The following is a 24,417-nucleotide window of genomic DNA, read 5'->3' as shown; positions in this document are numbered from 1 at the left end:
AGACCTTGCCAATTGGGTATTCTGTTATGTTTTGAGTTGAGTCTATATAAAATATAAAAATATCTATATAAAATTTTACGCAACCATTTTTATGTACATATATAAATGTATATAAAGTACAAAAGTAAAATCAAGTGATGCGTAGTGAATTGAAGATGAGATGCAAATATTATGTGTGTTTTCTTATCTTTACATAAAATGCTGTAGGGAATATTGGTACTAGAGTTAAATAAGCCATTAAAAAGGGGTTGAGCGTGGGGTATGTTTTTTTAAGGATGATGCGTGACATAGCTGATTTTATTTTGATGATTCCATTTCCTTCGAAAATAATGTTTTATTGTTGATGTTATAAAACGAAATAAATGTTTAAAATCTGCATTTTTGATTAAGTAGGTAGGTATTTCTGTATGTGTTGAAGGCCTATTTTTATCTGCATTTGAAATAGCTTAAGGCGTTGGCAAATTTAAAATGTTTGAGAAATGTGTTTGGTAAGTTTTGGAAGAACAGTAATAACAAATTTCTGCAGTGATAAATCAGTGACCGTGAAGAAAAAATAATTCATAGATTTCTGGTTTTATCTTAAAAGAAAAATCCTTTATAAGAGGTGGTTTTAAAAATGGGGAACTACGCCTGGAGTTAAATAGAGTATTTTTTTGTAGGCACATGCCTTATTTAACTTCCTTCGCGTGATGTGTAGTATCTGCCCTTAGTCGTAGTTCTAAAATCAGTCATCATTAATTATAAAAGATACAAAAAGGCAATATCTTGGAAATATACTTGGAAATATCTCTCAGGAATGATGCGAGGGGTTTCCAGTTCGTTTCGTTCAAAAGTTTTATTGTTTGTTGCATTGTTAATGTTCTTTGTCCGCAATAAGATATCCGTTGAGATGCAAAAATGGGACATATACTGATAAAATGAAAGCGGTCTTCTTTGGATTTAAGATTACATAAGGAACAAAATTGGTTAAAACTTCCATTGTAGGGTCCTCCGTTAAGTCCTAAGAGTTCGCATCTTGCTTTAAAAATTAAGGAGATTTCGTTGAAGCTCAGTGAGTCTCGGAAGTAATTTGCTTGATTTAAGCTCATATTGAGTTGGGAGTACAACACTCTACTGAGGGACTCGCGAGCATGGGCTTTAAAACCATCCCGAACAGAATTTTCGTGTTTTCAAATTATGCGATAGAGCTGCTCCTTCAAATCAACCAAATTTCTTTCTTCCAGCAAAACTTCTTCATTAAAACTGATTGCCATATTTTTCCATTTCCTCATCCACCAATCCTCATTTCGTATTTCGAAACGCAGCATTTTCTTGGATAGGCGCTCATCTGGTTGATTAAAAATTGTACGATATAATCCGCGTGAGTCTTTAATTTACTGGTAAACACTTTAGGAAGACCTGTTTCTATGTATTTATTTTAATTTTCAGAGGGAGGTTAAAAAGTTTTTTTTAAAAAATGTCGGTGGAATTTTTCAATTGCTTCGTATTCTTCCATACCCCATACTTGAGCAGCATAGCAAAGTGTATTCTTCACAATAGCGTTAACAATTCTGTATTTTCGCAGAGAGTGGGACTCGTTTGTTTGAGGAAACATTCCACCAGGAAGGAAATTCACTATGTCATTGATGAAAAGTGAAAACAAAAGGGCACTGAGGAGACATCCTTGTCTGACACCATGGTCTGTTGGAAACCATTTTGTATAAACTGACCCATCCCTGACAGATGCTTGCTTGAGAATCAAAATACATTTCTTTTATAACATGGATAAATTTAGTTGAAATACCTTTTTACGAGAGCTTATAGAAGAGAGCATTACGATTCACCAAGTCAAAAGCTGATTTAAAATCTACAAAGAATGCGTGGCCCTTCTTGTTCCTTCTTGTTCCTGGCTTGGAAAGCTTTGACAATCGAAGTAATTGAGAAAATGTGGTCGGTGGTTGAATAGTATTTCCTAAAACCAGCTTGAAATTCGGAAAGGATGTTGTTGACGTTAACCCATGATTCCAATTTGCTTGCAAGAACTCCACAAAACAATTCGCCAGGAAATTCATAAAAGAGATTCCTCGATAATTTTCAAGGTCCAGAGCTCCTTTTTTTGTGAATCGGGAAGATCACTGACTTTTTAACTGAACTGGGGATGTCCCCATTTTGAAACGCTTTATTGAAAAGGATCCTCAGTTGGTTGATGAATCTTGGAGGAGCGTTCTTGAAAAATTCGTATGGAATTCCATCTTCGCCTGGGGCTTTTCTGAGATTTCCTTGTCCAAGCAATCGTTGGTTACCAAACGTTCCGCAAAGTGGTAGTTTAATAATGATTTGCCGTAAAGGAGATTTTTGAAAAGCACTGGTAATTTCGCGACTTTGAAGTTCAAGATCCTCCTCTAAAATATTGCATCTGGATTCGAAACGTTGGACTTTTAGGCTCAGTTCTTCATTTTGTTTTTGTAGTTGGCGGTTGCTTTTGGTAATTCGATGTTCAGTGAAAGATCGACATTCATTTTAATCTTTTGTAGATCAGCTTCGGAAATGGACATGATTGTTTGTTGGTTGATACTTTTTTTGAATGCAAGTGAAACGGATTTTTTGCAGGTGTAGTTTTGTTCTGGTGACGTTTGGCTTAACTTTCTTTTTTGGTCAGTCATGTGACTCAAATAACAGCCTTTAGGATTTGTTTTAAAGCTTAAACTATTTATTTTACCTGAATATTTGACACTTTTCTTAGATAAACTTATAAAAGAGCTTGAAAAACTAAACTTTAAGAATTATGTGAGTTAATTATTATTTTGAATTTAAAAATTCGCAGAAGAGATATGAAAATTGAACCAATCACTTTCACAACAGTGTTTCCAACCAATAATACTTGTACAACTGCGCATTTATACAAAAACATTTCAATACCATTTGAGAATTTTTCTTTAAAATAAATAAATTTTGAAATTTCAGCGCAAAAGTAGAAAATTCGTTTTTAGTTCGATATATAAAACTAAAAACAACGACTTAGCTAAAGAGAAAACTATAAACACTTCGCATTACTACAAAAATGGCGATACCAAAAATGGAACCACAAAGCAGTGAAACAGTTTCAATTTTGCACAAACAGCTTCCTGACTGTAATATTTCTCACAAGACTCCATTAAGATTTTGAGCTTTAAAACACTCCCTGACATTTTTTTTTCTTTGAGGCCGGGTGAAAGACAAGGTTCTAGAAAACTTACAACTAACATATGCTAAATGGTAAAACATAACGTTGCATTCATTTGGCTAATAGCGTTTTTCATTATCTTTGGTGAGAGTTGGTTAGAGGAACGAAATAAAGGTAGTGTCATACAAATGTAACGTAATAAACACGTTATTTTGAATTTTTTTAAAGGTTTCCATATTTTTTGAGTTAGTAATCGTATTTACGAGTATACACTACCCAAAAACCGATTAGCACCCCCAATTTTTTGTCTCTTTGGATCTTAATGTCATTTCCAAACAAAACGTTTAAAATTAATTTCTTTGCTCAGAAATTTTTTTCACATTATATGCGAAAAAAAATTTAAGTATTAGATCAATTAATAACATTCGCTTTTTTAGGACATTTGATTAGAAACCCCATTTGAAAATGCCGAATAAGATAAGAAAATAGATAGATAATATTACTGAATAATTTTTTAGTTCTAATTCCATTGATTTAAAACTTAATGATAAAAGAATTAATAATGTGTTGTACCGCAACCGTTAAATTCAAGATCATACATCCCTTTGGGAAGGAGTCATATTTTTATTAATTATTCCTTTAATGAGTTCCGATTTAGTTTGATATTGGGTTCCAGACTCGTGTATCTTGCGTGCTAACCATTCTTTCTTACTTACTTAAGGTGGCACTACAGTCCGGGGCTGACCTGGGCCTCAACCAACAAGCGTCTCCAGCCAGCTCGGTCCCTAGCTAGCTGTCTCCAGTTTCGCACGCCAAGTTGGTTGAGGTCCTCTCCCACCTGGGTGCGCCACCTGAGTCGCGGTCTTCCTCTACTGCGCCGCCGTCCCTCGGGATTGAACTCGAAGACCTTCCGGGCTGGAGCGTTGATGTCCATTCACTCTACATGACCCAGCCATCTAAGCCGTTGGACTTTAATTCTGCTAACTAGGTCAGTGTCGCTGTACAGCCCGTACAGTTCGTCGTTATTATCTTCTCCTCCATTCTTCATCTATGCGTACAGGACCAAAAATCACCCGAAGAATTTTTCTCTCGAAGCATCCTAAGACGCTCTCATCTTTCTTTGACAGGGTCCAGGCCTCAGCGCCATAAATGAGAACCGGGATGATGAGTGTCTTATAGATAGGGATTTTAGATGCTCGAGAGAGGACTTTATTGTCTTTACAGGCTTCGGTTCGTGGCTGGTACCCTTAGGAGGTTTTTTTTACCTTTTGGTAAAATTTACGAACCTCATTCCTGTTGTGACATCCCTCTATTTCCTCGATTGTGCCCTTCTCATGCTCTCTTTTTTTTCCATCTAAGAAGCCCGTGTTCCCCTCTCCTCTTCTGCTCGTAGAGCTCGCGAGCAGCTCTAGTCCTTTCGTGCAGCGCCGTTTCGTATGCCTGTTGTTTCGCTGCGTGCGCTTGCCGGCATTCGTCGTCAAACCAGGGGTTTCGCTGTGGTGGCCGTGCAAAACCTAGCACTTCAGAGGCGGCATCTCTGATGGCTGCAAGGCAATGTTGCCGCTGGTTTTCAATGCTTAATGCAGGAAGCATAGGACTCCTTAGGAGGTTATTAGAGACTCGATCGAAAAAGGACATGGCAGTCTCTTGCGATTGTAGCCGTCTAACGTCGAATCTTCTCACAGTACTTCCTTGTTTTGGCTTGGATCGGGTTATCCGTAGCCGTACCTTGGCTACAACGAGGTAATGGTCCGAGTCAATGTTGTTCGGTTATCCTGGATACTGGAGAAGTGTCGTGCGTCGATCGCAATTTGGTCAATCTAGTTGACGGTTGATTGATCAGGAGATTTCCATGTCCCTTTGTGGATATTAAGATGCGTGAACTGCGTACTAGCTACCAGAACGTCTCGCCCCGCAGCGAAATCGACCAGCCTGAATCCGTTGTCGGAGGTAGTGTCGTGCAGGCTGTATCTCCCGATTATGCCACCAAAGATGTCTTCTCTTCCTAGCTTGGCATTAAAATCTCCTAAGACAATTTTAATATCATAGCCAGGGCACTGCTCATATGTCTTGTCCAAGAGCTCGAAGAATATGTCTTTGGTGTCTTCATCTTTCTCCTCTGTTGGGGCATGCTCCCATATTAGGCTTATGTTGGCGAATTTAGCCTTGATGCGGATTGTCGTGATGCGCTCGCTCACACTGTTGAAACTCAAGACTTTTTGCCTGAGCCTAGTTCCAACAACAAATCCACACCCAAATAGACGCTGTCTTTGTTCTCGGAGGCAGTCGCCGTAGTAGATATCGCAGTCTTTTAGTTTGCGTTTGTCCGGTCCATCCCATCGCACTTCTTGGATGGCTGTAATATCTGCCTTGCAGCAGTTTAGGGCTTCCGCTAATTGTTCGGCTGCACGTGGTCTGTTAAGGGACCTAAAATTCCACGTACATATCCGAAGTTCGTTGTCCTTCGAGCCTCGTTGTCCGAGGCTTGTTGTTGCTTCGAAACTATGATGTTTTTACGTGGGCAGGAAGTCACCCCGACGGCACAACCCCCAACCTGGAGGGCCAAATCCTTAGTATAACTCCAAGGAAGGGGAGCCGGATGAACCGCTCCTTATAGGCCTGGGCTCCGAATATGTCGAAGAAGCCCTATAAGGTGTTCACTAAGTAGTTCGACCTTACTGGAACTGTAGACGCCACCGTTGATTCTATCTCGAGAATTCGTCCGCTGCCGCCTGGATAAGGAGAGGTGCCTTATTGGAAACACCTCTCCCCCCTCTCTCGTTTGCTGCCCCCAACAACTTTCCACTGGGGTTGGAACCCAATCTCCAGTTGAGGTACTAGGCACCCGATGTTCACCGCGGGGAGGTGAGAGTAGGAGTTGATAGACAGAGGTGGGTTTTGAGAAAAACCTGTGGACGCTTGTGTCCTCTTGAATGCACATGTCTAACCATTCGCAGACATATTATATTAAGTTGAGGTCAGGCGTGTTTCGTACCCAAGTTAATAAACCTTTTAAAGCTCATTTCAAGATTTAAAGAGCTAAGCGGTGTGGATAGGAGCAGTATCCTGCTGGAACTTCCATTTCAAGGGCGCAGAAATATTATTGATTGCAGTGAAAGCTTTTTTTAAGACATTATTGTTTGCTGTGGCATTCATACGATGATCGAGAAATTTCAAATCTATGATGCCGTAGTAGGTAATGGCTCCTTATACCATTAAGCAACCAGAACAGCTGTGCAGTTGATCTGTAGTATGCTCTATTTTTCGAAGACCATCGAGACACTAAAAATTGTTTTTTTTTTATGTCTGAAAATACTACAAGCTGCCACTCATTCATACAGGACATATGCGCTCTGCAAAGACGTTTTATTTGTTTAGCTTTGGTAATAAGTTTTTGCACAGTACTCACACTTGCTTTTACGCCCGCTTTTTCTTTAATTTTGGCGGCTGATTCGTCCAAATTGGACACGTGTCTCAAAATATTTCGTTTCTCAGCTGCTAAAATTATTTTAGAGTCAATATCTGCTATTGTTTACGAGATATCGAGAACCGAATATCAATTTTTACCAATTTTTCAAACTAGGTTTTGTAGCTTTTATTTTTTTTTATGAATAAACGTACTGTTGGATTCTTATAAAAAAATTACTAAATGTCGAAAACAATATTTTTTGTGAGGCAAAATTAGTTTGAAGCCACAATCTCAAATTGTTTAAAAGATATCTTTGTCGAAAATTACTAAAACCTCAATTTTTTGAATGGGTTAGTTTAAGTTATTATTTTTGGTAAATAAAACTATCATTTAGGTTTTTCTCAAAATTTAATGAAATATTAAAAACAATATTTTTAAAAGATAAAAGTAATATTTTATTTTGTATACAAAAATGTCAATTCAATTTTTCTCAAAATTTGTCTAGATGGCAAAAACTTTATTTAAAATGTTCAAGATTAAAAAAATATATGCATAAGTTTTTCGATTTATAAAATAAAACTACTGTTGGTTTTTTTCTCAAAATGATGCTAGTTTGATATGACCTTACATATTATAATATAACATTTAATTATATATTTTGCTTCAACAAAAAATTTCACTTTTTAAATTCATATACTAAAAAAGACACTGAAGTCGATATCTCTACTGATTTTTGAGATATAGACACAAACATCTCTCTAAAGATCTTTGATTTATATTAAACGGACCTTAAAATGTTGAAAAATGTCATTTATGTGTAGTTTTTTTTTTGTATGTGTGGGGGTGAGCTATTAATTTGTGAGAGCGCCACCTATGTCCCTGGCCACTATTTCTTTAAAATGGTTATACAGAGTTTTTACTTCAAACTTACACTAATTTCTTTTTTCTTTGAAATAAAAAATAGTAATTTCAAATAAAATGACTTTGGAGCAATCAAGTAAAGGGTTTTTTTGATTAAGTAAGTTTGGAATTCCCTTCAGAAATGCAACCCTTAAGGTTACTTTTCAATGGACTTAAATTCCATTCTGTTTAGCAATGAGGGTGCGTCTATTGTACGTTATTCATTTATTTGATGGACAAAAAGTCAACAAATATTTAACAAAACTAAAATACGAAATGAAACCACTCCATGTTACAAAATCTGACAACAGCAAAAACTTATAAAACTTAAAGCACCAAACTCTGTGTTTGATTTAAAGTAAAAATATCTAGAATTGTAAAATAATAAAACCCTTGACAGTACTTGAAACTCTTGTTCGTGACACCTTCTCTAGTCATATATACGAACAGAACAACAATGCAGTTTAATTTAGCTGCAAAAGGTATAATAAAATAAATATACTTTTATTCTCCTTGAATTTCAACCACTATTAAGGAATAAGCAAGCATCATTATCCTTATTAAAACAACTTAATCGTAGCCAAGTTTATAATGAAAAAGGTTTTCGTTAGAAGTGAAATTTGCATCGCATCCTTGCTAAGCAAAGAAAAAGAAAAATTAATGAACACTATTTGTTTAACATCCAAAAACCTAAACTTATTTCAAAAATTTAAAGCCTTAATCACCAACCTCAATAAATTGCACAAACGAATAATTTAAAATACGCAAAAAGCTTTCATTATAAACAAAAACCTTTCATCCAACAGTTTGTGTCCAATTAAACAGAACAAAATAAACATAATTCCAACAAATTAGTGTAGAAATACGTTTCTGTTTTTTCTAATTAAACTTTTCATCCTTGACCCATTTTTTTTATTTTCTTGTATCTTCTCTATTTTTACAGGAAGCCAAGGAAACACTTTGCGATCCTGAGAAGCGTGCCAATTATGATAAATGGCGTAATAGTGGCATAGCTATGAGCTACAAAAACTGGTTAGGAATGAAAGAACATGTCGGACAGGTAAGTGACAGAGGATAAGCTCTGTTAAAAGATATATTTATTATTTTTATTATTATTTATTCAGAGCATGTTATAATGCGGATATAAAAATGGAACCAAATATAAGACATTACATTGATTAACCTTTTACATTGTATGGAGTGGGAAAAGAAGATATAACTGTCTATATTTAATTTGATTGGAAAAATGGGTCTTTTCTGTAAGGATTCTATTAATTTTTCCCTTTTCTTTCTTTGAATTTTTGTCTAAGTAATTATGCGTGTTATTTGCATGAAAATGGGAAATATTTGTATGATAATAATGTGGGTTAGGTTCTGTTTAAACTAATTGACAAGGAAACATTTAATATACTTTAACTGACAAGCATCATGCAGGTATATGGTATTGCATTGAGTGCTCCTCATTATTGTTATTCCTTATTTTTTGTATTACATTACTACAGAAAATAATAATTAAGGCTTAAAATTATATGTTCAATAAAATATAAGAAATAAATGATCTGATACCTTGAAATTAAAGCAATTTTAAAGTTATTTGAAACTCAAAACAATAAAGAAAATGTTGAATATTAAAAAAAAAAATAATATGATGTGATGTGATAAACAAAATTTAACAATTTAAAAGAAATTGAGGCAATAAACCGTTAAATCCTTTTTATGAATTATTACGGTACGAAAATAGAATTGGCCAACCAACTCATTGGCAATTGCATTTCTTTTAAATAAAGTCTTCTTGTCTCCCAAGATTTAACAAACAGCAATAAAATAAACAACATATTGCAGACGCAGAGTACAATTTTGCTGCCGATCGGTTTTATGAGGAATGATGTTTAAGCTACGAAGTTCAACTCTAGTTATAAAAATGAAGCTTATTCGTTTTAATGAGTTTTTAATTTTTTTTTATAGTTGACGGGCACTCTAGGGATTTTTATTAATACCCTTAAGATGTTTAAAGTTTAAACACAGTACGAGCTTTAGGAAAATAGGAAAGGATGAAAGAGGAGATACCGATACACATTGGTATTAAAGATTTGAATATCAAAATGATAGGGAAAAACAGAGTTGGGTAAAGCATTCCACATTCTCGATGTGCTGTTAAAAAAAGAATATCTTTATTTGATAGTACGCCCGAAACTGAGCTCAAGGATAAACTGATGAGCGTTCCTGAGGTACGAGTATAACGACTGAATTGTTGAATGCAACTGGATAATTCAACAGAACACTGTTTATAAAAATATCGGTAGAACAACGAAAGGCATGATCATGGATCATTTCAAAAATACTTAAATTTGTTTTAGGGGCACCTTCCTAAATATGGGAGTTGTTTTCGAGTTTTGGATGAATGAAGGCTTGTAAATTACAGCCAGATCAGAAGGCGTACAAAATTACTTGCACCGTTGGAGAAATCCTAAGCATCTAGCAGCATTTTTCTCACTATCGAATATGTGATCATTTCATAACAGGTGATCTGTGATACACATACCGAGCTTTAACGACAGGAGACTTGAGTTTTGGAAGCATAAAATTCTACAAGGTTTATAATTCCCCATTGGGCAATGCTACCGAGATTAGAATTTAATGAGCTTATTATACGCTGCCGTTGAAGTTTCACATCCTAAGGACAAGAATGTGAATCTAGAAACGAATATAAAAAGCTTAGAGTACTATCGTCAGCGAAATAGTTTAATGAATTAGAAGTGACAGACAAAAGATGATTTATGAAAATAAGGAAGAGAGTCGGAGACAAAACGGAGTCCTGGGGAACACCAGCATTTATTTTATGAATTTCAGGCTTAGAACCATCCAGTAAAACTTGTATTGAACGGTTACAACGGTTATTTCTAATCCAACGAAGAAGAGATTCATCAATACCAAAAGCACGCATTTTCCATAAGAAAGCTTGGTGCCAAACTCTATCAAATGCTTTCGAAATATCAAGAGCAATACTCTTTTTTTTCCAAAAAAGATGTAAAGATTTGTTCCACTGCTCGGTAAGATTAATCATGAGATCACCAATGGACCTATTGCTTCGAAAGCCATACTGTCGGTCATTAAGAAGCTTCCGTTCTTCGAGATATTACTTAAGCTGATAATTAATCAGCGTTTCCATGACCTTGGAAAGAGGAGATGTGAGTGCTATTGCACGATAGAGGGGGGAGGATTCGCCTTTTCTCGGGACAGGCTGTACAAGTTATGTTTTCCATCCGCTTGTAAAGAGACCTGAAGAGTAGGAAAGATATAAAAGCTTACGCAGTGGTTTTGCCAGCATTGAAAAACACCTTTTCAAAACAATAGGGGGAATAATATCCGAGCCAGCGGATTTGTGTATGTCAAGGTCTTTCAGTACTTTTGCAACTGTTCAATTGCGAAAGAATATTTGTCCCATAAAATCGTTTACTCTCTCAAGAACAGGAGGACTCATGACACTCTCAGGTAGCGTCGAATTAACAGCAAGCAAATTGGCTTTATCAATCGAGCTTACATAAGGAGTGTCATTGTGGACGAGCGTTGGAACCGAGGATGACGTGGTGTTTCATACGTTTTTTACAAATGACCAGAAATTTGTACTACCTCTATGACATTGTAGTATTTTTTGCCATAATTTTTGGTCATGCAAAAATTTGATTCGTTGTATACGTCCGTTACAGATCTTTCTAGCTTGTTTGATCTTATTCCGGTTTTCTCGGAACCTAATAACCTCTTTACACCTCGAATCAAAACATGAGTTCTCTTAAGGTTTGATAAATTTTACCCTATTCAGGATAACAGTTTTCGTTCCACAAAGAATTAAGTTTGTAACCATATCTGCGCTGGAATCCTTGTCACTATCGATAAAGCATAGTGACCAGTTAAAGTTCGTGAAAAAATTCATTGATGCCGTCCCATTTGACTTTTATATATTGCCAAACGCTTCTCATAGGAGTTTTTTTCTTTAACTGGGGTTTTTCGACATGAGAATTTTGCCGATATGATGGTCTGATATGCCTAGGGGCGGCAATACTCTGATTGTATACTTGTTAGGGTCAGAGGTAAGAAACAAGCCTAGGGTGTTGGCAGATTGACCTGCAACATCAGGGATTCGAGTTGGCTCATCAACACGATGAGTTAATTGATTTTACTCAGCAAAGACCTCAACATACCTTCCTTCACCCTCTTAGATTGATATCGCCCGCAATGACGATTTCAGTGTGATTTCATATAAAGAGAATATGATTAGTAGAGATAGTTTTGGAAGTTTTCATAAGATCATAAGATGTTGATTTAAGATTTTGTTTTTCTATTTTTGCAATTAAATTTGTTGTACTCGTGGCACGATAATTAGTGCATAAGACGTTCATGTTATAGGACTTTGGTTTAATCACAGTCTTGTTTTTCTATGGGTACTGCCCCTTGCGAGAAACTGATAAATCCTCCAAGACTAATTTTTGTCATGAAAAGTGATTTCTCCGAACATACGTTTTGTTTCAGCATAATATTGTAGGTCCCCTCTATCCCTGACATTACTCGCACGTTAAAAGTTGTAAGCCAATAGGTCCTAGTTCTCAACGGACTGTTGTGTCACCAAATGTATTTAATTAAAAGTGAATCAAACCACTCGTCGACGTTTCTTTTGAAGATATTGTCCAATCCTTTTATAATTGTATCGTGTGCTGCAGAGTTTCCGGTGAATGCGCAAACATGACTAAATCATCTGCGAACAGAAATGCCTTAATCCGCATCCCTGCGAAATTCACTCCACCCGGCAGGTAGTCTAAAAGGTCATCTATGAATAATGCAAACAAGATAAAGCTTAATGTACAATCTTCTCTCAATCCCGATGAGGTTTCAAACCAGTCTGAGAGTTTTTCACCTGTCCATACATCCACCTTTGTTCCTCTATATAGGTGCTCCAGAAAGCGACCAAACTTCAATGATATCCAAAGACTATACAGCTTATAGAATAGTGTACCTCAATCGATTGTATCAAAAGCTGCTTTAAAATCGATAAGAAATACATACAGCTTTTTTCTTTGTTTCAAGAAATTCTCTGCCATCCTATTTCTAAATATCCTGGTCTAAATCCAGCCTGGAACTCCCTCAGCAAGTTTCCGGTCTCAAACCAAATAACAAGACGCTTATGCATCATCGTTGTAAATATCTTGTATAATATGCATTTAAAAAGGAAATCCCTCTGTAGTTAGCAGCACCAAATAACGATCCATTTTTGTGGATTGGAAATATAATATAACCTCGAAATTCATCTGGCTACAATTCTCCTCGTCCACTTTGAGCATGACAGTCCCATATTTAAGAAATTCCGCTGGAATATCATTCGATCCCGCTGCTTTTCCATCTTTAAGAGTCTCCAGAGTTTCTTCCAACTCGCTAAATGGAAATGCATAGTCGACTACGAATCCAGGTGCTGCGAATTGCAACTTTGTCGGCATTATTACAGGATTTAAAAAATCCTTGAAATGGGAAGCATTACAATTGAAGACAGTTTTGTGTCCATTCAGCTCCCTCGCCAATTTCCAAAAATCAGCGGAGTTTTTACAAGATGCTAATCGGACTGCTAATAATAATATCTTTTTTTTAGTCTTACAAAGCTCTTCAAACTTCTTATGAAAAGTTTTGAATTCTGTAATCAAAATTTCGTTGTATGTTTTGAAGATGCAGCTTGCATTTAGTTTTTTCTTAAATCCTAGGAAACATCCTTCACTTGCTCGTGTATGTGCTTTGCTTACAGTAGATTAACTCGCTTTTAGGTTACATGGCGGTGGTAATAATCGTGAATATTATATACAGCTAGCAAATTTGTTTGAACATTTTTTTTTAAGTTGACAGAATTCTCCAAATCAGTAATTCCTAAGTCTAGCACTCCTTTGCATTGAAAGCTGTGAACTTTGAAAAATGGTTAAAATTTTGTTTTTTAACGATTTTGGCACCAAAATGTTGAATCTCAAGTAAGCTTCAAAGCTCTTTTCTTGGATATGTGAAAAGTTAAGGTTTGATTATTAAGGAACACGTAGGTACTTTAACTCCATAACTGGTTTCAATCAGTCCAATTTAAGTTCTCCAAATTTCTTCCACTCGTCTTCTACTTCGCATTTTTTAAATTAGTAGAATTTTTTATTTTAAATGACTGTAAAGTTTCTATATTGTATCAAAAACCTTAAGCAATTTTTTAATTTGAAGCTTTAATGAAAAGAAAGAAATCGGCCTTTGCCGATAACGTAGCTTTACTGGCATAAAAGAAATCCCTAACCCCTATAATTGAACATCACAGCATAACATCAGATTCTGCTGGGGAGCAAGTCACAATGATGTGCCTGGAAAAGAAAGAGCTGACGATCATAGGTACAACTCAGGATCGTATAGACTCGCGTTTAAACATCCCAGTATGTAAACTAAAATAGTTCAATGGTAATGAGATACGTTAAGAAACAAATAAAATATTTAAAAGCCTAGACCTCTGTTCGAGATAAATTAAGAAGTTTTAATAAAAATAATAACCAGAAATTGTGCTAATCAATGAAAATTACAGTTTTCAACGAAATTAAAGTTCGAAAACCTTTTGAAATCGAAAGAAGGTCTTTCTTACTATCTACGGTCCTTTATTTTAAGCTCCCGGATCATTTGATTTGTTAATAAATGGCAGCGGAGCTGGTAAACCTAAGTCTTTCACAACTTTTGTTTGTTAAAATAAATGAGTTTGAAAATATATTTATTTTAATTTTACTGAAAATAATGAAAAATGCAGAATTCCACTTTATAACGTTGAACGTAGAAAGAGCAAAACACCTACTTTTCAACAAAAAAAATCCATACAAATTGATTCAGCAATATAGGCGCTTTCAACTGTCAAAGTTAAGAAGTGTTAATTGGAACACCCTATCCCATCAGAGAATTTGAACTTGATGCAGTTTTATATTGCATACTTTTCATGACTGTTTATTTGTGTAAACAAGACTTATTCCCTTCATTACTTTCATAATAAGTTTTTGACGATATGAATAAATACAGTAATTAAATATCTCCTTCCTTTCTTTTTAACGTCCTTAAATATCCCTAAGGCTGTTAATTCCTTTTTACACTTTAGCAACACAAATAAACAAAAGTACTAAGTAATGTGCAGTTGTTTCCTGTCTATTTATTTTATCATTTTCAAATGAAATCAATTGCATTGCCTCCTTCTTAAAATAATTGTAAATATTCCAAATCTCAAACCATTAAATACCAAAGTACGAAGGTTCTATGGGCAAACCCTATTTTGTTCATACAGCATGCGGTTTTGTGTGCAATGACGGGTTTTGGTTTGATGGTAGGTAAGTCTTTTGAATATTCCCTTCCCCAACTGCACTTGAGACTCGACAACTTGTCCATGTCCATCTATCATGCGTTTTTGACACTTGAGTGGTTTCATGATGATGGGGCAGCTTAATATTGCGAAAAATGATATTGAACGAGTGAGTGGGAAGTTCTATAGAGTGCTCAGTGCCCAAACAACAAAATCATTTCAAAATGAGACGAGAAATGGAAAATACTTTTGGGTGCGGTTCGGTTCCGGTTATGTCAGTCAGTTTGTCAGTTTGTCAGTTTTCGAACTGAAAATGAAGCTGAATTCAACTGAATACCGTACTGAATAGAGAAGCAAAAAAGTTACTGCAAATAGACCAAATTGAATTATGATTGGAGATTGGTTATATTTGATATGGAACCGAGAGACCGAGATCCAAAAACCCAGCGAATATCGATTGTATACTCGTTTGTCAAGGGCAGAAGCTGCAGCCAGTGTAGTTAAAAAAAAGGAACCACTTGGCTTGGCATATATCCGGACTGATGTGTGTGATTGACACCATTTTATTCGATGGTTAATTTAATTTGATTGCTTTCGGTAAAATAGATATAGTTGACAATTTTATTATTCTTTTTTGTTATTATTATTATTAAATCGTCAACGAAGGGGGATGTGAAAAATATATAATTGAGTGAGTCATATAAAATGTAGTACGAAGTTTCTTTTTTCTTAGTAATTTGATTTTTGTTGTTGATTTTTTGAGAAAATAAACGTAGACATCTACGAGTATCATCAAAATGAAATTTTGTGGGGAATTTTAGAATAGAGAAGCGGAGTAATTAAATTAAATACTGAAATTTTCATGATTTTCTCAATTAAGTGAAACTGAAAGCTGTAATTTGATTATTTTGTATTTGATGTAGGGATATGGGTGTTTTCTTCCATCGCATCGAAGGAAATAAAATTAAGGAATTTAAACAAGATTTCTTGACACTTTTCACTTCACTTTTATAATTTCTAAATTTTAGGTCAGAAATGCTGCCAATTAAGAGTAACTGTTTAAAGAAATTCTAAGAGTAAAATAAAAAGTTAATAATTAAAAATAGCATCTCTTCTTCATTCGAAAAAAATAAGGTCCAGTGATAACGCCATACGCTAAAGTACCCAACCCAGTCAATCTTTATGCAATAGCGTGTATGTTTGGTCAGACGGTCTTCGATTACATTCTAGAAAATATTGCTTGTTCAAACAGCATCTGAGCCATTAATATTTTATAGATGGATAGATAGATAAATCTTTGTTCATTAAAAACGATACAAAACAATTTACAATAGAAAAAAAATTTCATGGTATTAGAGCCGTCTGCGGGCTTAAAGTCCAAGCGCCCATAGTAAATGTTTGGCTGTGAAAGTACTGTTTCCAAAAATCGTTGATAATTTCTTTAAAATCCAGTTCTCGGAGTAAATCGCTTTCAATGCTCAGGAGAGAAAACTTTGGTATGTGGGGGATTTTGCAAAACGAATCAATAGAGAACGACTTGTTTCGCTTGAAGGATATTTATTTAATAATTTGACAAAGCTGTACATCGATAATGAGAACTAAAAAGAATAACTTTCGGTTTTATCATAATTTTAAAAAACGATTTCTATGTACATTGACACAAGTAAATAAGTGCTTGCAGTTAGGCATAGTGCGATACAAAATTTTACTAACTAGTGTGGAATAAAGTCTAACGAAGCCTATTTATTAAAATTTTCATTTTAAAAATGAGCGCTCTCAAGTACAATTTGTTACCATCAAAACCAAATACATTCTCAATGCAATTTCGAGGTTTGGGAACTTAGCTTTGAAATTTAGATTTTTTGATAGTTCTTTTACTTTTTGTATGAGTCAATCAAAGGCACAAATTGAACCAACTCATTACCAAGACTAAGCTGTAAATCATGCGGATACACTTTCACCAATGGCTCTGTTGCAGCGTGCAAATTTTCAGCATCTATCTTCTCGATGTGATTCAGGAATCCAAATCTCGAACGTAAAGTTTTATAGGCATGCAATCTTTTAGTAAGAGAGACGGATAGCTAGTCAATCACTGGGATGAAGGCGGATACTTTGTATTTTTCCTTGCGTAACAGATTTACGTCTTGTGTTTTCCCGTAATCGAGCGGATTCAACCTCACATTTCTTCTTCTGGTGCACGTCTGTTGTTGTACTTATTCATCAGTACGGGATATTTTTCGGACTACTCCTAGTATTTATCAAAATCATTTCGTTTAGATTCCACGAATGATTTCAATGATTCTAGTGCACGCATTGCCGATTCAAGAATCATTTTCGGGTCTTGAAACATCTTGTTTGTAGCGTTGAATCGCTCCAAGATATCGTTCCAAAATGTTGCAAACAAAGCGGTTTCAAGACCACTCATCTTCTGTTAAAGGTGCGTTGCATCATTCCTCACGATGTCTTTTTGCTCTTTATTGGAAGATATGCTGGTTAGAGCTTCTTCGATTTCCTAATAGTCGTTGACTTAGGTTTGCGTAACTTGAGATCATCAAGACCAACGAATGTCGCTGAGCTTTTTCAAGACTAAAAACTGGCCGCTTTTCTTCTCCGACAATTTCTCAATCAGAATTCGGTGCCGCTCTGTGCTAGCTGAGAAAAACATGTACAAAATCTAAACGAAGTGAAGGCAAAATTAATGTCAAATTCGATAACAGCAACATTAAATTGATTTGAACAAATATTTTTCTTCTGGGTTTCCTATAATAAGCCATTATTTTGTAACTTTGTATAATTTTTTTGTTTTTTAATATTTGATAGTATTGAAATCACATTTTTTTGATAAAATTGAGTTTTCTGACCTACTAGTAAACTACTCTACCTTGAACAATGACATACATTTTGTTTAGTTATGTTCTTTATGCCCTAAACATTTCAAGTATATTTAAAAACACAAAAGTTTCTGTACGGTCTTCTTTTTTAGGTCTCCAATAAATATATACAGCATTCAGTTACTTCCCCTTAATGGCTTTGAACGTGATCACCTAAAATCAAAAGTTTGTTATAAAAACAATTTTTTGCGCATATTTGAGGTTATATTTGTCTCATCCAAAATTTGTTTTTGAGTTTAAATTTGTGTATAGGTACATATTTCATTTTTTTTCTCTGGAACAACAATTCCAATTGTTTCTTTTATAATTTGTATTGATTTGTATACCAAAAGTATTAAAAAAAGAGATCCAGGAACATAGTAATTAAAAATAACTATACTTGATAGTTAATCGTCGTGTAAAAACCCAACTGACTTGGGTGACTATTTTATTCGTCTTTGTAAATTGGGTTTCGGCACTGATTATCTGAACAAATTTGTATGCAGTTATTTTTTCACCAAATTTTACATTTACAAAAAAAAATATTTATTACGTATGAAAAATCACATCAGTCAGGTGCAATCCAGTCCAGGTGTGTCAAAACATTCTTGCAGATAGTGAAAATCTCTGCATACTCCACTGAAGCATTTGACGTGAAACTGCCTGTATAATTTTTGTACTTAGGGACACTGGGACTGTGGACAAGTCGTTCATGGAGCTCTTGTAGATTTGCACAGGCCCAATAAATTAAGTTTTCTTTATTAACCTCACATGAAAATGGGCTTCGTCGCTCATTATCAAAACAGCGTCATCCTTTAAGATGTCCAAAACTGCTTTTGCAAACCTTATCCGTCTGTCATTTGTCTTGTATGAATGTAATTGTAAATCCGTTTGACAAGGGCTGGCTTATGCAGTTTGACCCTGTCATAAATATTTAACGATTTTAAATTTGTTTTTTCTTCACATTATGTACCTCACTAGAAAAAGCTTTTCATTCTCTGACCAAGAGAATTTTATAACTTGTCATCTTTTTCCAAGAATTTCAACCAAATGTCTTAGAACCTGTTTCTATTTATTGTTTTAATTATGGAGTAATTCTTGAAAATTTTAAGTATTTTATTAATGTTTTTTATGTCTAAGTTTCTTTGGTTTTCCTATTAGCTTGCAGATTTTTTTAAATGGTTCTATTTATTTCATTGAGGGAACTCAAAGAGATTATTTAAGGATTTCTTTTGTTAGCCCCCTTTTTACATACAAGAAATATATTAGGGTGGGCTTGAAAAAAGTAGAATGTGATTATTCAAAGTTTACCACATATTTTTTGTGTTGTTTTCCTTACCTAGTAATAATGACACCAATTAATGAGAATCAACTAGAACGAAGTATCCTATCACATAACTTAGATATTAAAAAATATGAAGTTCGTTTTGAACGAGTTCTGATAACTTAAAGGCTGTATGAAGATTCGATAATAAAAGATTATAAACGAAATGTTAATTTGGAAAACGATTCAGTTCTCTAAAAGCACACATGAGGTCAGACTTGGGAAAAAAAATTTAATATAAATAACGTAAAATTTTAGTAAAACCAAATGCTATTTAAAAATTCTTTTTTTGAGTTCTAGTATTAATGCTTAGTTAACATCATTTTACAAACCTTAATTAAAAACTATATATTTTCATATTTTTCAGTCTATGCACTGGGCAACTCCAAAAACCAAAGACCGTATGTTAGAAGAAACTGGCGCTGGTGGAGCCACTGGAGCAACTAGTGGTCTATCAGCTGCTGCTCCAAACCCAGCTCATCGTCGTGCTTCAGAAGGCGGAGCAGCCCTCTATTATGGCAGCCGTAAATCTGAATGGGGAACAGACAACACTGAAGTTGCCAACAAGTTCCGTAACTATGAAATTTAAGTCTTTCCACCACCGAAATATCTACCGCAAAAAAAATTTGTATTTTCTATAAAACAATTTTTATTTCTGCTACAGATATTGGCAAAAATAAAAAATATATATTTATTTTTATTTTATTAATTTAGGAATAAAAACATATATACAAAACCTAACTTGAAAAAAAAAATTGTAGCTGCTAGAATTTATATTATTAAATAAAAAAAAAAAACATATTTTACATGCAAGAAGTATAATTCTAAAAAAAAAAAAAAAACAAATAAAAAATATTTATCTATCAAAGGAAGGTACTTTCTATGTGTATATTTTCTGAATGTTGTTTATTTTATTTTTGTCTAATGAACCAATTTTTAGCACAAAAAATATTGAAAACAAAAAAGTTAAAAAAAATAATATTTAATGTGAAATGTAGAAGACTTGTGTGTACTAGAAAATAAATATATATAAAAAATTAAATAAAATACAAAAAATCAAAAAAAAAGAAGAAATAATTTCAATAATAACTATATACATTATGTAACCTTTCTATATAAAAAAAAAACAAAAAAACATTAATTAAAATAGACAAGAACAAGAAAAAAACTTTAACAAAATATATACATACTTTTAAGTCACCTTGTTAATTACTTATATATACAAAAATAAAAATCATATATCAATAAATGTATAATCAATGTTAAAAAATAAGAAAAAAACAATTAAGAAACTGTAATTTCAATGAAAACAAAAGAAGAAGAAAAGAAAAAGTCGTATCATTAGTTAAGATAACAATTTAGTTAAATATTTTTTTATAAATTATATATATTTAACATATATATAAAAAAGGAGATGAATGGATTTAAAATAAAATTAAATAAAATATTTTTTAAAACATAAGACAATCTCCTAACAAACAAAAAAGAAATACCCTCAAATATAAACAAAAAATGGTGGAAAAAAAACTATATCATAACTTATTAATAAAAAATGCAATTAAAAAATGGTTTCTAATGGAAAAACTACCAAAAAATATATCATTCATTAAAAAATCATTCAGTATTCAAACACAAACAAATATATATGTTACAAGAAATATATCAATTTTTCATCTTCTCACTGTGAGCTGTTAAATGTAAAGAGAATTTTATATCTCAATTCACTCGGTGTCCTTTATTCTCACTCTCTTCAATCTCTTTCTCATACACACATAATACACATTCAATCAAACAAAACACACAAAAGAGATGAGTAAAAAAAAACTTCAAAAAAATAAATATTTATTATAAAATATAAACAAAAATCTATTAAATGTTACAAGAGATAATGTCCTTTATGAATTTCAAGAAATGTTTTATTTTATATGTGTGTGATATGTATCAAAATAAAAATCAAAGAACAAAAACCTATAAACAAAATATTAATCTTTGTTATGAATAATTAAAATTTAAAAGAGAAAAACTGAATTTACAAAAGAAAAATGTTTATGTAACACTGATCGATTTACTATAATAAAAACTAATAAAACAAATCGGAGTAAGATTGCTCCTCGAAATGAAGATCATCATTAGTTTTATTGATTAGCAAGAAGAATACGAGAGCTATAGTTCTTCTACTTCGTTCTTTAAAATAAATAAAACGTGTCCTTAAAATGATTGGCTAGATCTCTTTTTTAAAAGAAGCGTTTACAAAAACATTCTAAATCATAAAAAAAAACTTCGACTCAAAAATATTTTATTTTTCAGAAACACTGCTTCCTAAACTTTTATTTAAACCACCAGGTTTTAAAAGCGTCTGTGAGGAGAATGCGGCCTACATGCCTGTCATATAGGTTAGGTTAGGTTAAAGTTGCTGCGAATTCATAATCCAAAAGAAAAGGCCCATTGTGATACCACATCTATTATTAAAAGACTATTCTCCCAGATGAAGTTTGCGTCTTAATGAAAGAGCAGGGCAAGTGCAGAGGAGGTGAGATATTGTTTCCTGTTCTTCCTCGTCCATCTCCATACAGCTCCTGCAGAAGTCATTTGAGGCTACACCATGTGTCTGCCTATAAGACAGCGTCCCGTAAGGACACCTATTAGGGAGCTTATATGAAGTCTGCTTTGAGATAGCAAGTCTTTAGAGCGCTTTAGGTCCAGTGAAGGCCGTATGAGTTTGTACCGTGTAAAAAGGACGAGGTCTGTTTTTTGAGGATTAATACTAAGTCTGCAGTGATCAGCCCATGTTGTGAGCATATTGAGTGCGTTTTGGAGGAGGTCTCTCAGTGTATTAGGGTGTTTTCCTGTGACGGCGGGAGCAACATCATCGGCATACGCAACCACTATGTAGCCTTCCCTCACAAGTTATATTAGTAGTTCGTTAACCACTATGTTCCACAGGAGAGGAGACAGAACACCACCTTGCGGAGTGCCTCTACCGACAGACCTTTTTGTACAAATATCCCTTATCTAAGAGTTGATGATCCTGCTTTTAAGCATTAGATTAATCAATTCACAGAGTGAGTATTCAACGTTTAGGGTCGTCATAGCAGAAGTGATGGCGGATGTGTCAACGTTGTTGAAAGCCCCCTCAATATCAAAGAAGGCCACCATAGTGTATTCCTTTTTATCTAGGGAGTATTCGATAGTTCTTACCAGAGTGTGCAAGGCTGTTTCTACCGATTTCCCTTTACAGTAAGCATGCTGAGGCATCGATATTCTCTTATCAATGCTATTACGTACATGGATATCAATCAATCGTTCCAGGTGAATGAAAGATGATATGCTAATAGGTCTTGGGTCTTTAGGGTTGACACGCGAGCATTTGCCCGCCTTGGGAATGAAATCTACCTTTACATCTTTCCATGGCTGAAGTATATAGACATGATGGGCAAAGTTATATCAATGGTAAGTTGTAGCTCAGCTGGTACGATTTGATCTGGACCTGGACATTTATAGGGTTTGAAACTATTCAGAGCCCATGTCAATTTTTCATTTGTAACCAGATCTTGAGGAAAAGTTATGATAATACCCGACCCAGGACGATTTGTTGTTTTAACGGACTGGGAGCTATCCAGGAAGAGGGTGTCTAGTAGCAGGTTTAGCGTTTCTTCGCAAGAGTTAGTCCATGTACCATTTTTCTTAAATATATTTATATTCTAGTATATAAGAGCTTTTGAATGTTTTAAAACCCCCAGATTTTAAAAGTGTTTTTGAAGAGAAGGCAGCCAAAATTTCGGTCATATAAATATTTTAATTGAGGAAGTCGGGGGCTTTCGAACGGGACCAATCTTAAGTGATTTCCTAAAAGTTAAACTCCAAGAAAAAACGTATTTTCGGTACGTCTGCAAGAAGAATGCTACCACCTAGATGTATGTCATAAGCATATTAGCTATCAGGGAGTCCAGGGACCTATTTCAATTTTCGGAAAAGTTGAACTTTTGGTGCACTTTTTCTCGAAATGCTGCCACTACGTGCTAGCAGACGAACGTTTCTGTTATCTATCTTTTTGACAAAGACACCGTGTAAGTATTAGTAAAGAAAGTAAAGGCTTGAAAGGAGATTTTGATAAACAAAATTCTTTAATTTATGACTATAGCAATTACTGTGGAAGACTTCTTTACTTGACAGTATGACTGGAGTTGGGTTTAAGAGTATGGTAGGTAGAAATGGCGATCTCAAGTGAACCTAGATTGAGATACAATTAGCGCTGTAGTACGTTTGGCCTTTGATTGAAAGGGATAGATTTATAGAGAAGCTTCATAGCGATTATGTTAGATCCATTTTGTCGCATTGAGAAAAAAGATTAGGTCTCTAATCTTTGTCTCAGATAGCTCATCAAGTTCGTGAAGGAATGCTTTTACAAAGTATTTCATTCTAGTGTTTGCCAAAGCAAGACATATGCAGAGGAAATGGAATATCGTTTCACTTTCCCTTTGGTCCCTACAAGTACGGCAAAAGGTGTTGTAAGAGATACCCAACTTCTCTGCATGAACTCTTATAGGAAAATGTCCGGTACAAACCGTAACAATCCTGGATATGTCTTGCCTTGGCCTGCATAGAAGATCGTTTGTACGGGTTTTATTATAGGTGGGCCACATCTTCCTAGATATAATGCAGTTGGGTAAATATCTCCACCTTCGGTTAGATTCAGTTTGGTAGATAGAAAAGATTTTACCCTTCATAGCACCAAGAGGAATGTTAACCATTTCCGTAAGTGATCTATGAAGGGGCGATCCTTGCCTGCTAGCTCGTCAGCCGGTTCATTTTCCATAATACCACTATGGCCCGGAACCCAGATCAGGGTGACACCGAGGTTAATATTCAGGCTCGCAAGCTCATCGCGACATTGCTGGACCAATTTAGATGAGGATATGTCCGAGTTAATGGTTTTGACTGTCTGTAAAGATAGCCACATTTCGGTTTTGGTTTTGGTTTTGTTTAAGTATCTTACATGCCTCCCTTATTGCCAGCAGTTCAGCCTGAAAAACGCTAGCAATGTCAGAAAACCTAAATGATTTGTCTACATTTAGGGACTCAGAAAAGATCCCACAACCAATTTTAGGAGTGCAGTAGTCAGTGTCTACCGAGATAATATCTGAGGAAATCAATTTCGTAGTGTTGCTGTGACCATAAGGTTTTGTCAACCAGCCATTTGATTCTTTCAGCCTAATAGCGCTGTAGGAAACTATGTATTTAATAAAAAGGTCAATTGGTAGAAGATCCAAAATATCGTTTGAGGCGTCCGTTGGGCAAGTACTCATTTTCCCCTGTGGTGGCCACGCAAGCTGTTCTCTGAACCTTCTTTAGCTTATCAATATTATAGGCTTTGCTAAGAGCAGGCCACCACACAATCGCCCCATATGTTAAGAAATAAAATCATCTTCGACTGAA

At 34.6% G+C, this 24,417-nt stretch overlaps 1 protein-coding gene across 1 annotated transcript in view; it reads left to right on the top strand.

The window, feature by feature from the left end:
* Nucleotides 1-21,102, top strand: part of LOC129938669 (J domain-containing protein) — a 122,730-nt gene extending 101,628 nt beyond the window's left edge. The window contains exons 3-4 of the mRNA XM_056046345.1: nt 8,395-8,511; nt 19,349-21,102. Coding sequence (XP_055902320.1) covers nt 8,395-8,511; nt 19,349-19,570 — 339 coding nt within the window. The 3' untranslated portion in view covers nt 19,571-21,102. The remainder of the gene's footprint in view (nt 1-8,394; nt 8,512-19,348) is intronic.
* Nucleotides 21,103-24,417: the final 3,315 nt, after the last annotated feature.

This window comes from Eupeodes corollae, chromosome 1, assembly GCF_945859685.1.
Source record: "Eupeodes corollae chromosome 1, idEupCoro1.1, whole genome shotgun sequence".
NCBI classification, from domain to species: domain Eukaryota; kingdom Metazoa; phylum Arthropoda; class Insecta; order Diptera; family Syrphidae; genus Eupeodes; species Eupeodes corollae.
Note: the sequence above shows the minus strand (reverse complement) of the source record. Positions and strands in the feature narration are given on the sequence as shown.